The following is a 15,512-nucleotide window of genomic DNA, read 5'->3' as shown; positions in this document are numbered from 1 at the left end:
AATTACACAGTGCCTGGACGTTATTTCTATTAACACATTAATAACTTTATAAACCCCACGTCTCTTTCCTTCTTCCCACCTCACTTCATTGAGACAACTAAGAAGGATGAGCACTACTCAGCCAACAGGTGTGACCTATCTTCAAGACCAATAGTGGCAGGGGAGGAGTTTGGTTTGATCAGAGAATTCTGTGGCTGTTCATAGACAAAGTGTAAAGAAAAGGAATTTACAAATATAATCTTTGATAGCTTTCTCAAACAGTTCGTAAACTTTCTCCCTGTCAGATGCTTCTTCTGCCATTCGAATTTCATCCTTCAGCCAGTCCAACCAAAGCTCTGCAAAACACAATTACATTTGTTTCCCATTAAAGGCAACATTATTCATGATTACGTGATCTTTGGCAATATGATTACAACATCAATAGCACAGGATAATCACATACTCAGTCTCCAGGGAAAAGGTCACAGAATATAGAAATTAAAGAACAGCTAGAACTATAATAAAGATCTTGTGAAAATGGATTCTTTCTTCAAACTCTACAAATACGTTACAAAATTTGGTCTACTTTAAAAATGCTACAATAACCTAGGTTTCAGTTGGAGACGCAACTGTCGGTGATTATAATCTTACCTTCAGTAAGTGGGAAAAGTTCACTCATCTTCTGTCGAGCAGATCGCAATTTCTCCAGCTCCCCCTCCTGACGCAGCAATTTAATTAGATCCACATGACAGTTGTAGTCATAGGCACTGATGGAAAGCTGAAAGAAACAGAGCACAAATCACTACTGTCCCCATATCAACGTTACCAGTGTGTTCTAAATATTACCATCACACATCTGTCATTTTATTTAACAGCATAATATCTGATTAGTTACCTATAAATCTAGTGTTTCATTCTTAAATTGTCACACACATCAGATCAAAACAGATGTCTGCTCCGTCTATGGCAAGTCAAGTCATTTGTCTCAGTTAGCGACAAACTGGCCAGTGGTCTAAGAAGTATAAAATCATGAAAGGCCATAAACAACAGGTTTTAAAAAGATGAACAGAAGAGTTTAAAAATATACCTTTGGCATGACTCTGTCAGAATCTACATTATTTTACATTACTGCACAATATAGTACACAATGCATTCTTCTGGAAAAGTGGAACAGTATTGCCTTAAGGACAGAAAGTTTAAGTTAAATAAACATGGGATCAAGTTAATCAGAGTTCATTGATTTTTGGTAAGGGGTCTTTGCAGATGGGAATTTAGCTGCAAATTTCAGAATGCAGGTTAGGAGCAGCCATTATTAAGTGACTGCCTTTTTTTAAAAAAGAGGAATTTTTTAAAAATGGGGTGTAAACCATTCCTGAATTCTATTCAACAAGTCTTTTCTGCTGTTCTCACATCTCTCCATCCTGAGATCCACACTCAGTGCCATGCGCTGCCACATGTACACACTCAACCTCCCTCTCCAGCAGCATCCACTCACCCTACCTCAAAGCTGTCCTGCTCCACAGTTTCATTTCATTTTTTGCCTCATTTGATGCCTCAACAAAAAATTTTTTTGCTTTCTTTCAGGTGTTAAGGACCGCTTGCTCCAACAACTCATGGATACCAACACCCCTCCAGATCCCTCATTCCCTTCCATCTGACCTCACCACTTCTAGTCTTACTTCTTGCCACGTATTCACCATGCCCTCTGACCTTCTCCTCTCTGACGCCGAATGATCTGTCCTCGGCAAAGAACTCAGCTTTGTCCCCTTATGTCCTCAGCTTAATGAATTATAAGCTGAGCATGACGTTGAGCTCTTCTTCTGGCACCTTTGTCTCCTTGCCCACTACTTTGGGCAGGAGTCTTCCCTCCACTCAACGGACCCTTTCACCCAAGTGCAATATTCTCCTTCCACCTGGACTTCTTCCTCTGACTCTTACCCACTCTTGATCTTTTCATTGAGAACTGTCAGCGGGACATCAGCTGTCTCAATTTCTGCTTCCCTCATTCACTCTAACCCGTTTCTCTCTGAACTTGCTACACTCCGTTCTCTCAGGTCCACCTTGTTATCAAACCTTTTGAAAAGGCCGTTGTGTTGTTGTCTGGCATACTGACCTCTGCCTTGTGGAGACTGAGTGCCAACTCTCAAATACTTTTTCCGTTCCTCCCCCTGGACCATGACCCCACCAAACATCAAGCCTTTGTTTCCCGAACACTCACTGACCTAATTTCCTCCTACATTCATCCCACCCTATAGTTCCCCAACCCCGTACAGCTCACTTACATAGAACATAAGAACTAGGAGCAGGAGCAGGCAATTCAGCCCCTCGAGCCTGCCCTGCCATTCATTACAATAATGGCTGATCTCATTTCGGCCTCAATTCCAATTTCCCACCCTCTCCCCATAACCTTTCAACCCACTACTAATTAAAAAATCTGTCTATCTCTTCCTTAAATTTATTCAGCGTCCTGGCATCCACTGCACTCTGAGGTAGTGAATTCCACAGATTCACGACCCTTTGAGAAAAGTAATTCCTCCTCATCTCTGATTTAAACCTACCACCCCTTAGCCTAAAACGATGGCCTCTCGTTCTAGAATGCCCCAGAAGAGGAAACATCTGCTCCATGTCTACTTTCTCCATCCCCTTTACCATTTTATATACCTCAATTAGATCAATCTCCTCTCATCCTTCTAAACTCTAGCAAGTATAGGCCTAAACTACTCAATCTCGCCTCATAAGACAAGCCCCGCATCTCCGGAATCAATCTAGTGAACCTCCTCTGAACTGCCTCCAGTGCAACTACATCCTTCCTCAAGTAAGGGGACCAAAACTGTGCACAGTACTCCAGGTGCAATCTCACCAAAGCCTTGTACAGTTGCAACAACACTTCCTTATTTTTATACTCTATTCCTCTAGCAATAAATGCCAAAATTCCATTTTCCTTCCTTATTACCTGCTGTACCTGCATACTAGCTTTCAGCGATTCATAAATGAGGACATCCAGATCCCTCTGCACTGAAGCATTCTTAAGTTTCTCTCCATTTAAATAATATCGCCTTTTTATTCTTCCGATCAACATGGATAACCTCATACTTATCCACGTTAAACTCCATTTGCCAATTTTGGCCCATTCACCTAACATGTCCATATCCATTTGTAAATGTTTTATTTCTTCATTACAACTTACTTTCCCACCTATTTTGGTGTCATCTGAAAATTTAGCTAAGGTACCTTCTATCCCTGAATCCAAGTTATTAATATAGATTGTAAATTGTGGGGCCCAAGGACCGATCCCTGTGGCACTCCACTAGTTACAGCTTGCCATCCAGAAAAAGACCCATTTATCACAACTCTTTGCTTTCTGTTGGTTAGCCAATCCTCTATTCAAGCTAATATATTACCCTAACTCCGTGTGATCTTATCTTGTGTATTAATCTTTTGTGCGGCACCTTATCAAAGGCCATCTGGAAGAACAGATATGCTACATCTGCAGGATCCCCATTATCCACTTTGCTTGTCATATCTTCAAAGAACTCTAGCAAATTAGTCAAACACGATTTACTCTTCATAAAACCATGCTGACTCTGATGGATTGCATTTTGACTTTCCAAATGCCCCATTACTATTTCCTTAATAATGGATTCCAACAATTTCCCAATGACAGATGTTAAATTAACTGGTCTAGTTTCCTACTTTCTGCCTCCAACCCTTTTTGAATAAGGGCATTCTTCCAACCCACTGGAAACTTTCCAGAATCCAGGGAATTTAGGAATATTATAGCCAACGCATCCAATATCTCTGCTGCCACTTCCTTTAAGACCCTGGGATGTAGGCCATCAGGTCCTGGGGACATGTCATCCTTTAATCCCAATAGTTTGCTCAGTACTTTTTCTTTAGTGATGGTGATTGTTCTAAGTTCTTCCTTCTCTATATCCTCTGCACTACCTGTTACTACTGGGGTAGTATTAGTGTCCTCCACTGTGAAAACTGAGGCAAAATATTGATTTAGCGTCTCTGCCACTTCTGCATTCCCCACTATTAACTCCCCAGTCTCATCCTCCAAGGGACCAAAATTCACTTTAGCTACTCTCTTTACTTTAATATACTTGTAGAAGCTTTTGCTATCAGTTTTTACATTTTGCGCTAGTTTTCTTTCATAATTTACCTTTGCTCTTTTTATTATTTTTTTAGTGACCCTTTGTTGATCTTTAAAAGTTTCCCAAACTTCCAGCCTGCCACTGACCTTTGCAATTTGGTATGCCTTAGTTTTTGCCTTTAAGTTATCTTTAACTTCCTTGCTTAACCATGGATGCTCTTCCCCCCTCTTACCACCTTTCTTCCTCATTGGGATATATTTTAATTGGGAAGAATTGAATATCTCCTTAAATATCTGCCACTGTTCATCAACTGTCCTACCTTGTAGCCTTCCTGCCCAGTCCACTAGTGCCAAATCTGCCCTCATACCTATGTAGTTACCTTTGTTTAACTCCAGAACACTAGTGTGAGACTCAAGTTTCTCGCTCTCAAACTGAATTTGAAATTCTAGCATGCTATGTTCACTAGAGGATCCTTTACTATGAGTTCATTAATTAATCCCATCTCATTACACAAAACCAAATCCAGAATAGCCTGCTCCCTGGTTGGTTCCACAACATATTGCTCCAAGAAACAATCTCTAATACACTTTATGAGCTCTCCCTCAAGACTACCCTTGCCAATTTGATTAGTCCAGTCTCTATGCATATTAAAATCACCCATGGTTATTGCCGTGCCTTTCTTACATGCTCCCAGTATTTCCTGGTTTATTCTGTGCCCTACTGCTAAACTACTGTTTGGGGACCTATGGATTACTCCCACCAGGGACTTCTTTCCCTTGCTATTTCTTATTTCTACCCAGACTGACTCTACGTCTTGCTCTCCAGTGCCTATATCATTCCTCACTATAGCACTGATCTCTTCCTTTACTTCTACTTCATTCCCAAGATCCATAAACAGGACTGCCGCAGTAAGCCTAACATTTCAGCCTGATTCTGCCCAACTAAACTCATTTCTTCCTACCTTGACTCTATTCCCCCCACCGCCACCCACCACCCCCACACCCCGTACAGTCTCTGCCCACCTACATCCATAATTCTTCTGAAGTCCACCCTGACTTTAAAAGTTTCCGATTTCCTGGCCCTAACATCTCTTTACCATGGACGTCCAATCTCTCTACACCTCTGTCTCCCACCCAGATGGTCTGACAGCTCTTTGCTTCTTCCTCAAATGAAGACTCAACCAGCCCCAATCCACCACCACACCACCCTTCTCCACCTGGCTGAGCTTGTTTTCACTCTGAACAATTTCTTTCAACTCCGCTCACTTCCTTCAAATAAACTGTATTGCAATGGGTGCCCGCATGGATCCTAGCTTTGCCAGCCTTTTTGTTGAATACAACCAAGTTTTCTTGTCCCAGTCCTACTCGGGGCCCTTCCGTCAACTCTATTTCCGGTCCATTAGTGACTATATCAATGCAGTGTCCTGCTCTCACCATTAATTGGAAAACTTCATCACCTTTGCTTCCAATTTCCATCTTTCATTCAGTTTCAAATGGTCCATATCTGACTCTTCCCTTTCCTTCCTTGACTACTCCGTCTCCATTTCTGGAGATAGGCCATCAACTAATGTTCATTACAAGCCCAATGACTCCCTGCTACATTTCCTCACACCCTACACCCTGTGTGGATTCCGTTCTCCCAATTGCTCCGTCTTGATCGCATCTGTTCCGACGATGCAACCATCCACAACAGCGCTTCAGAGATGTCTTATTTCCCTCATCAAAGGACCCCACTCCCCCAAACACCCCACAGTGGTTGACAGGGCCCTTGACTGTTTCCGCCATATTTCCCGCACTTTTGCTGTCACCCCTTCCTCTCTCCCAAAACCATGATAGGGTTCTCTTTGTCCTCACCTTCAACCAACCAGCCTCCATATTCAACAGATCATTTTCCACCACCCTCAGCATGATGCCACCACCAAACATATCTTCCCCTCCCCTATCAACATTCCGAATAGATTGTTCCCCATGATACCCTGGTCCATTCCTCAGCCACTCCCAACAACCAGTATCCTTCATATGGCATCTTTCTATGCAAACACAGGAGATGTAACAGCTGTTTATTTTACCTTCTCTCCTCTCACCATCCAAGACTCCAAACACTCCCTCCAGGTGAAGCAGCAATTTGTGTGTACTTCTTTCAAGCTAGTCTACTATGTTCGCTGACCTAAATGTGGTCTCTTCTATTCTGGGGAGACCAAATGGAGATTGAGTGATTGCTTTACGGAACACCTCCATTCAGTCTGCAAACATGACCCTGAGCTTCGGGAGCCCTGTCATTTTAAATCTCCACCTTTCTCTCACATTGACATTCCATTCCTTGGCCTGCTGCACTGTTCCAGTGAAACTCACTGTAAACTTGAGGAACAGCAGCTCTTTCAATTAGGCTTTTTACAGCCTTCTGGACTCAACATTGAGTTCAACAATTTCAGACCATAAACTCTGTCCCCGTTTTGTTTCCTTTTCTTTCAGTTAGCTGCACACCTCATCTTGGCAGGTTTCTTTTCTTGCCCCATCACCATTTTCTTTGGCCCTGGAAGACTAACTCTTCTGTCATTCAATCTCTCGTCTTTCACCCTATCACAGACCTTCCTTGCGTCCTTGTCCCACCCACCCCTTGCTCAAAACCTATTACACTTCTAACTTTGCCCAGTTCTGATGAAAGGTCATTTAACAGTTACTCTCTCCAGAGGTGATGCCTGACTTTGAGTTTTTCCCAAAATTTCCTGTTATTATTTCAGATTTCCAGCATCCACAGTATTCTGCTTTTTGGTTAGGTCTTTTCTGTTGTTCTATTCACTGCAAATGTTTCACTTTTTCATTTATTTTAAAAGCCTTCCTTTTAAAGCTTGGCAGTAAAGACATTTTTATATAAACAAGAAAGGAGAAATGTGCACACATATATACTATATAGAAAGCAATTACAAACATTTGCATATTGCCTGTGTCTTTAAGCTTCTATAGAATTATCCTATTTAAAATAAATCCATTCCAGCTTGCATAAAATGCTTTAGTGCACGGAAAAGTGACAGAAAAAAAATTGGTAATAGCCACAATCGGGCATTGTTACACTTGGGCTACACAACCGTAAATGGGACACACAATAAAGAATCATGCTTTTATTCACTGGAGACTCACAGCCTAAATATGGAAAATTGTTTACGTAAGGACAAGGTGCGCAACCTAGAAAACGTCCACAGCTTTACCACTTCTCATATTTGCCTGATACCCCAGGATTTTTAAACAAATGTCTTCACTCAGCAACACTTCAGTTGTCGGCAGTAAATCCTGCCAGATGTTTTTTTAAAATACATGTTCATTCTGTATGAACACAGAGTTCATCACACCAGTAAGCATCATGGATTTCATAACTCAGTAATCTGTTTACGAGAGAGTTGACTTATATATCACAGTCATTAAACCAGCCCATTACACCTCTAGCACTCAAAACTTTGTCCAAAGTGTTAGAGCAGATAAACACAAGCAGAAATGCCTGTTTTTGTACTCAATGTGCCAAATTTCTGAGATTTAAGTGGAGGTCAAGATCACCAGGGGTTTAGCAATGATGACAGGGTCTTTATTGTGTGATGAGACAGTCGCTTCAAATCCTTCAGAATTCTTGGTGGTCAACTCCTTGATCACTTGTATACAGCTGCTGGAAGATACATCCTATTCTTTCAAATCGGGGTGAAGCTGCTTTATTGCTCCTAGTCAGAAATCTATGTTGTCTCTCTCTCTCTCTGTAGATGAGCCAAAGAAGTTTGCTTTATTTCTGGCTCTTTGAAAGATGAACCCTGACCAAATGGTTTTTAGGTGATCCTTCAGGTAAATTTGGGTTTTGTTTCTCTCCTCCAGGTAATTAGTCAATTGAAATGTTTGGTTTTGTTTTATTTTCTCCCTTATGGTGATCACTCTGCGGAGGGGATGAATCAGTGAAAGGGGATGGGAGGGTGTGTTGGGTAGGGGTGTTGGTGGGTGGAAGGGGGTGTCAGGGCAGGGCGAGGAGGAGGAGGGGAGCAGGGCCGGAGTTTTAAATCCCGTGGGCTCCGATTCTCGGCGTCCCTCCCTAGCCCGGAGCGCACCTGCTCTTCCAACCGTTGGATTTCCGCCTCGTTTTCTTGCTCATCCTCCGAAGAGTCTTCCATTTCCTCCTCCGAGTCTCCCCCGCTTCCGAGTTCCAACTCCTCGGCCTCACTCGACCGCCGCCTCTCCATAGTCGCCATCATGCGAACCAATCCTTGAAAGGCCAAGGCGCCCGATTCAAATGAGAAAACTTCACATTCCGAAAAACACATCTTCCTCTCACAGAACCCTTCATTATTTTAATAAAAGCTTTAAAGTGATGCAAAATTCCACAGATTACAGCAGGAAACGAGTTGAACATATTTTTCTGGAGAATAGGGGATAAAGGGGGCTGATATATACGTCATAACAACGCGATTCCAGGGCTTTCATGAAATTCACGATTAAATATGATGAACTCCAGACGTCGCGGGCATCAAGAGTCGCCATGTTTGTAAGGGTGCGATGTTTTGTCGATTGAAGCAGATACTTTCACCCCATGTGCTGTCAGATTGGGGTGTGCAATCGGTGTTTTGTTTACCTTCCTGCAAGCTCCCTTCAGAATTGGCCAGATGCCATCCACACATTTTTTCACCCGTCATTTTGAGCATTGCCCTGCCGTGTATTTCTAGCATTTTATTGTTTCAATTCCCTTCACTTTAACCTTTTTTGCAGTTAAACAGTTTCACATATTTCATAAAAGCAAAATACTGCGGATGCTGGAAATCTGAAACAGAAACAAAAATAGCTGGAAAAACTCAGCAGGTCTGACAGCATCTGCGGAGAGGAAGATAGCGTTTACGAGTCCGTAATGGAAATGCGTAAATCAGTCAGCATCCCACATGAACCATTGACCTGTTTACAGATGCTGACAGGCCTGCTCAGCATTTCAATTTCCAGCACTTAGTTGGGTTTTTATATCATTGAATTATTGGTTCTTGTTTTTCTATTGACTACAATTTATTGTATTTTTTCGTGGGATCACAGAGAAGTTGAAGCAGGCTGGTCAACCTGGCAGCTGACTATTTGGACAACCCCTGTCCATGGCTCAACAGGCGGAGTTTCTATGGCGATTGGGCCCGATGACGTGGTAGCACAATTGGCGCATTTATCTGTGGGCGTCACCAGGCGGGGGTGCGGCCCGTCAATCAGTGTCGTAATTGCGTTACCCGTCGGCTGGTGACATAAAGGCGCAAGGGGCGTAGCCTGTCAAGTAATGGTTAGCTTGTGACGCAGTTAAGTCTCGGCGATGGCGGTAGTTGGCTGGCGTTCGCGCTCTCTCCTGCGGCTTGTAGTCCAGGCTCGGGCACCGCTCGCTGCTGCTTACCACGAGAAGGTAACACGGCTGTAGAAGGGGAAATGGCAGCGGCGGCGGCAGAGTTTGAGGGCCCCACGTCCACTGTCAATGCGCTGGGAGCTTTCTTGTTGAACTGGGTCAGACGCTGTAAAAACAATGCGGGGCGAGCGCTGGCGAAATAAGGAGAGAGAGTGCTGGAAATAGTCAGAGGACGTTAATTAACTCAACCTTTCCTCAGGCTGACGACCCTGATAGAAGAATGTACTGATAGAGTAATCCCACACGGGCTGCCTGACCTGCGTGTTTCCAGCACTATTAAAGGGAAAGGTGGAGGGAGGTGAGAGTTGTGGATGGTGTTGGAGGGAGGAGAAGAGATTGGGATGGGTGGGTAAAGATAAAAAGGCATTTATATCGTGTCCTTCAAGACCATCGGGCGAGACAAAGCAATTTATAGCCAATGGAGTAATTTGTCTAGTCACTGTAATGTAGGAAACTCAAGCAGCCCGTTTGTGCACAGCAAAACAAACTCAATTCAATTCCACTTTATTGTCAATACAAATTCATTTTGGGTACATTGTTATTCATATTAACAAGTGAGTGAAGAAAATTTTCCTATCTTGGATCTAGCTAATTAAAATATGTATTAAAAGCTATTCCAGCATTAAAGTAATGTGTGTGTATTCTTGTCCATACATCAACCTCCTGCTAAAAGGTGAGGGGCAAATCTCCATGGAGAAGGAGCCTCTTAATTAATGGTGAAAGAGTCACAAACATTTGTGTTGTATAGTACAGGGCCCAGATACTCCATGTTGTACAGGTAGCCATTAGAATGTAATCAGCTTTCATTTGGGTGTTTAAGAAAACAGAAATGCATTAGGGGAAAACAGTGTTTTTGATCAATGAGTGCAGCCTTGTGGTGTTGATGTGCACTTAGAAATCCATGGTGAAGTTTTAGTCTTTGAGGAGAGGGAGGAATTAGTAGCTAAGTGTGAAGACTCTTCATATCGGTGGTAAAGGGATTATTTATTTCTTCCATCAAGGAGGGTGTGTACCACTGCTTGGGCCAGCATTTATTGTCCATCCCTCATTGCCCTTGAGAAGACGATGATCTGCTGCAAGCCGTGTGGTGTCAGAGCACCCACAATGCTGTTAGAAGGGAGTTCCAGGATTTTGACTCAGTGATAGTTAAGGAATGGTGATATAATTCCAAATCAGGTGGTGTGACTTGGAGGTGACCCCATGCATCTGCTACTCTTGCCCTTCGAGGTGGTAGAGGTCATAGGTTTGGAAGGTGTTGTCAAAGGAGCCTTGGTGAGTTGCTGCAGTGCATCTTGTAGATGGTACACACTGCTACTGTTTTGGAGGTGGAGGGAATGACTGTTTAAGATGGTGGATGGCAGGCTGCTTTGTGCTGAATGCTATTGAGCTTCTTGTGGTGTTGCAACACCACTGATCCAGACAAGAGGATAATATAACATCACACTCCTGACTTATATCTCTGGTAAAGTTGCTTGTCAGCCTTTCAATTGGAATGCTGCATGATGTGGGGGAACCTTGGAAGGCGAGAATTGGCTTTCACACTTCGATGTTACAGATTAGAAGCTGATGCTGAAAATTTAACATTTGTAGTTCAACTACTTCTTTTCAAGTTGTGTAATTTCTTCCTACCCCATCTATACAGGTAGTGGACCACTATGAGAATCCCAGAAACGTTGGATCCTTGGATAAGAATTCAAAGAATGTTGGAACAGGCCTGGTTGGTGCACCAGCTTGTGGTGATGTCATGAAACTACAGGTAAAATTGCTGCGCATATGTAATAGAGGGGTGCCCTGGTCAAGTTTTGTTCCCAGTATGAAAGTGAGTTGTACAGATAGGGATTGGTACAAGTTTTAATGAGATCTTGGCTAAACAAGCTGACATAAGCAAGGATGCAACAGTTGGCCTCAGTGCCATTGGGTTAAGTGAGTTAAAAGTTAGTCCTTACTCTTGATTTGGGAACAAATGATCCCTGCTGAAAGCATGCAATGGGAAAGGATAATGATGTTTTTAAACCAGCTAGATTCATAAGTTTTTTTTAAAAAAAGCCACATAGTCAAATGGCAGAGAGCAGCACACCTCTGGAGCCTTACTTCAAGATGGTGCCTTCAAATGGGAGACGCAATTTAGACAGGAAACTGATCAGTAATACCACACCAGAAACCATTCAGTCTTTTAACTGCCTTCACATTTTGTAAGGTATTTCTAGAAATATTAACCATTTCAGGAGAGCGGAGATTCTACATTCAATGTAGTTTCTATGCTGTCATTGTAGAAAATATGTCTTTTATCCTTTGCTTAAATTTAGTACACATTAATACAGTTAAAATTAAAGTGAAACTAATTGTTGTATTACCTGTATTCTTGCTGCTTGGTTCCAGTGGTGTCTCTGAACAAAGCACTAACATTCAGTGGCCAAATTGTGTGGAGATTTCTTGCTGGTGTTTTTGGATTTTGCAGATTGAAACAATGTTGAGTTTCAGCTAATATGTACAGAAGTGAGCACCTACATATGTTTGATATCTTCCAAGATGGGTACTGGTATAAAGTCCAAACATCTGCAACTTCAGAGAAGATTTGCTTTTCTGTGGTCAGGGTTGCATTATTGCATCACTTAGTGTTTGGCTTAGTTGAACAACCAGACAGTGATGAAATTTTCTAGAGGATTCTTTCGTCTTGTTTGACTGATCAGGAATTCTGCAATACTTAATAGATGCACCATTTCCTAATTGTCTCCTGTCCAATGTGATATTTCAAGCCAGTTTATCCCTGAAACTTTGGGACTGCACTGAGGCCAAATGGCTCCCCACCTCTTCAAGGATGTCACCAGCCTGTTGTACTGGTGGGAGGAAAATACAGAGAGATGGTTGCTCTTTCTCCCAATTTAATACTTAAATAGTGATTTTTAATTTTAAGCATTGTGATAGATTGTAACTCAAAAGATTACAACTTGTTTGCATTTGACTGTCTCTTCTGTAGATTGAAGTGGACAGTAATGGGAAAATTGTTGATGCAAGATTTAAAACATTTGGTTGTGGATCTGCAATTGCTTCTAGCTCACTGGCTACAGAATGGGTCAAAGGGAAAACGGTAAGGATATTTAATCTTCAAACTCTACCTCATGACAGCCTCTAAAGTACCTCAATGGAAATATAGAAGGGACCAAAATGCTCCATTAAAATATTGATAAAATTAAACTTGGTCACTGGGAGTAAGTTTGTAACTACCCAAGACATTACTAATTCCTCACCGGCAGATGATTTACATTAACAAATATCCTCTCTCCTCAATTCATTTATCCAAAATCCCATAACTAGTCCGTTATACGATTGAGATTTTGTGAAATGCATTGTGAACGCATGATAGTTCCTCTTTCACCACTGCAGTGGAGACTGCCTGAAAATGTATCTGAGGACAATGTAGAAAAAGTACAATTTTTGTCTTATAGGTTCTGCAACAGGAATTACTGGTGCCAAAATTAACACTTAATGATAGGGCAGTAAAAGAACTTGTTCATGTAGCACTGAAAGTACACCTGCTGTCATTCATGTGGGAAATGCGCTGTCTGATCCTGATCTGAGTAAGAACCTTGTGGTGTATGCTCATGTACCATTGCACTATTCAATGGAGCAACATAGTAAAATCTAATCAGAATATTAGACATGTTTCTGCTGCATCTTGTAAAGTAATTGTCTGCTTTGTTATATTTTGTGCCTTGTGGTTACATGGTCAGTTTGATGAAATTATCATTGGCCTTCATTGGATTGTAGGTTGATGAAGCCTTGACGATTAAGAATACAGACATTGCTAAAGAACTCTGTCTTCCTCCAGTCAAACTGCACTGCTCAAGTAAGTTTGGATTCACTTTATAGTGATGCAAAGCAGATGTGACAGATTTGTTTGTTAACAGAAACAGCTCAAATTTGCATGGTGTATTTAATTATGGTGGTTGAAGGCCAGGTTCAAGAGGCTTTAAGACTTCTGTTGGTGTGGGCAGTGGAAGAATTTGGGGAGAAAATTCCAGAGTAGAACAAGGTGACTGCTGGCTCAGTCACCAGTGGTAAAGAGGATACTCCATGAAAAGCAGAGGGTACAGTTTTGAGATTCCACATGTTTCCACTCATTTTCTCCTCTGGCTCAACATCCATTGTTTAACACCCGAGTTTCCTTTTTTAAAACTTTTTTATGCTAAGGCTACTATACAGATTGATAGTGGAAGAGAGTCTTGTGGATGGGCAACATAATGTGGTTTGCTGCTCTTTCTGGGTTTGAGAAAGACTGAGGCTCTGAGAAACCATGAAGTGGTGATATCAGGCACTGAGGAGTGTTTGAGAAGGCAGCTTTGGTCTTATCCCTATTATGCTGCAGAAAATTCTGCCTTGTCCACAAATTTGTCGCATAGCTAGGCAGATAGCACAGCAGTAGTAGTGGTGTGATAATTGGATGTCAAGACAAATGAAGTATGAAACTAGACACAAATCCTTTTCTTGATAGTTTTATTTACAGAATTGCCACATCACATTTGTCTGCCTCCTACCTACTAGCAGAATCCTTTTTATACTTTTTTCAGTGAAAAAGTGGGTTAATTAATCAAACTAACAAATCAAAATAGTGATAGCCCCTTAAAGGGGCATAGAATCCCTTTATATTCTTGAACGCCACAAAACAGATGGGCAAATTAATAAATTTAAACAAATTGACAGCTTAAAGGGGCACAATCTTTTTCTCTCTATAAAGGGATTCTGTGCCTCTTTAAGGGATGTCTGAGTACTAAATTAAACAATGCCCTTCACCTGTGTATCAAATATAATTAACATACTATTAATAGGAAGGTGAGCTGGGTAAACTTGGCATACGTCTGAAAGAGTACTGTACATGCTAATGATATTGCTCCTAGTAGTTTTATTAACAAAACGATGAAACATTCCAGCATACTGAAAGCAATGCAAACAGGTTATTAAAGAGTTAAAGTTACTCTTTGCTATATAAGCAGATGAGTGTTTAACTTCATGTGACCTTCCCTATCCATTGAGAGGAGTTAACCCACTTAAAGTTGGCAGAATATTACTCAAAAGCATTTGTCTGCTATTATTACTGATTATTTCCAGACAGAAGTGTTGATAAAAATGCAATAAAGGTACAAAATGCGTTAACAGTTTAGATAACCTGCTTGATATGATTCCTCTTGCAGCCTCACTATGCTGACTGGTTTAAGTGGTAGCACTTGTGTTTTGGATTCAGGAGCTTGTAGGTTCAAGAACCACTCCAGGACTTTATATATTCTTGACTGACCTTTCAGTGCAGTTCCTTTCCTTTATCTTTACTTAAAGATGGAGGCAGGAGAGTCTTAATTGGCTTTCCTCAGTTGGCATAAGTTGTTCATTGAGCAAGAGAGCTCTGTCTTTTGATGCTGCAGCTCCAAGAAGTACTCTTTTATTATGACACAAAGCCATTCTACTGGGTCTGACCTTTCTGCAGAATATATAAACGCCATTACGACAAGTATAGTTTCAGAATCTGTTGCTCTTCAAAATAACTGTTGAATTGAGGCAGGTTCAAATGAGTGAAAATGTGTGGCTCATTTCCTTTCTTGGGACACAGTCAAGTAGAGGTTTATGAATATCAGCTGCACAATTTAATTGCTTCTCTTTGTTTCAGTGCTAGCAGAAGATGCAATCAAAGCTGCTCTGGCTGACTACAAAGTGAAACAACAGAAGAAATAATTACAAATTGCAGTGTCACCATGCTTCAACTATTAGTGACCCAATTGTGTAGTGGAATTTCAATAAGCTAAGATAAATGTTGCATTGAAAGACAGCTCTAAGTTTATTAAATGGACTCTTAATGTGTAATTCAATTTATTGCTTTGTTCTTGTGGATTATAAAAATTATTTTGGGGAAGGTGTTCAGTTTCTTGAAATATTAAGAACATGGATGAGAAGATGTAAACATAAGTTGGTTTAGCTGCATAATGGCCTTGATTGTATACTTGTTCCCCAGAAATATAATATAAACATATAAGTAATTAGTTTATTATCTCA

At 41.4% G+C, this 15,512-nt stretch overlaps 2 protein-coding genes across 2 annotated transcripts in view; one reads left to right on the top strand and one right to left on the bottom strand.

Annotated features, from left to right (window-relative positions):
• Positions 1-8,413, bottom strand: part of sart3 (spliceosome associated factor 3, U4/U6 recycling protein) — a 42,234-nt gene extending 33,821 nt beyond the window's left edge. The window contains exons 1-3 of the mRNA XM_041202225.1: positions 8,158-8,413; positions 631-757; positions 231-335 (exon numbers count right to left, since the gene is read on the bottom strand). Coding sequence (XP_041058159.1) covers positions 231-335; positions 631-757; positions 8,158-8,370 — 445 coding nt within the window. The 5' untranslated portion in view covers positions 8,371-8,413. The remainder of the gene's footprint in view (positions 1-230; positions 336-630; positions 758-8,157) is intronic.
• Positions 8,414-9,275: 862 nt separating this feature from the next.
• iscu (iron-sulfur cluster assembly enzyme) lies at positions 9,276-15,499 on the top strand. The gene is made up of 5 exons (XM_041202709.1): positions 9,276-9,473; positions 11,116-11,229; positions 12,451-12,561; positions 13,242-13,320; positions 15,130-15,499. Exons 1-5 carry the CDS (start codon positions 9,387-9,389, stop codon positions 15,192-15,194), a joined length of 456 nt encoding a protein of 151 aa, XP_041058643.1. The 5' UTR covers positions 9,276-9,386; the 3' UTR covers positions 15,195-15,499.
• Positions 15,500-15,512: the final 13 nt, after the last annotated feature.

The sequence above is a fragment of the Carcharodon carcharias genome, chromosome 13, assembly GCF_017639515.1.
Source record: "Carcharodon carcharias isolate sCarCar2 chromosome 13, sCarCar2.pri, whole genome shotgun sequence".
Taxonomy (NCBI): Eukaryota; Metazoa; Chordata; class Chondrichthyes; order Lamniformes; family Lamnidae; genus Carcharodon; species Carcharodon carcharias.
Note: the sequence above shows the minus strand (reverse complement) of the source record. Positions and strands in the feature narration are given on the sequence as shown.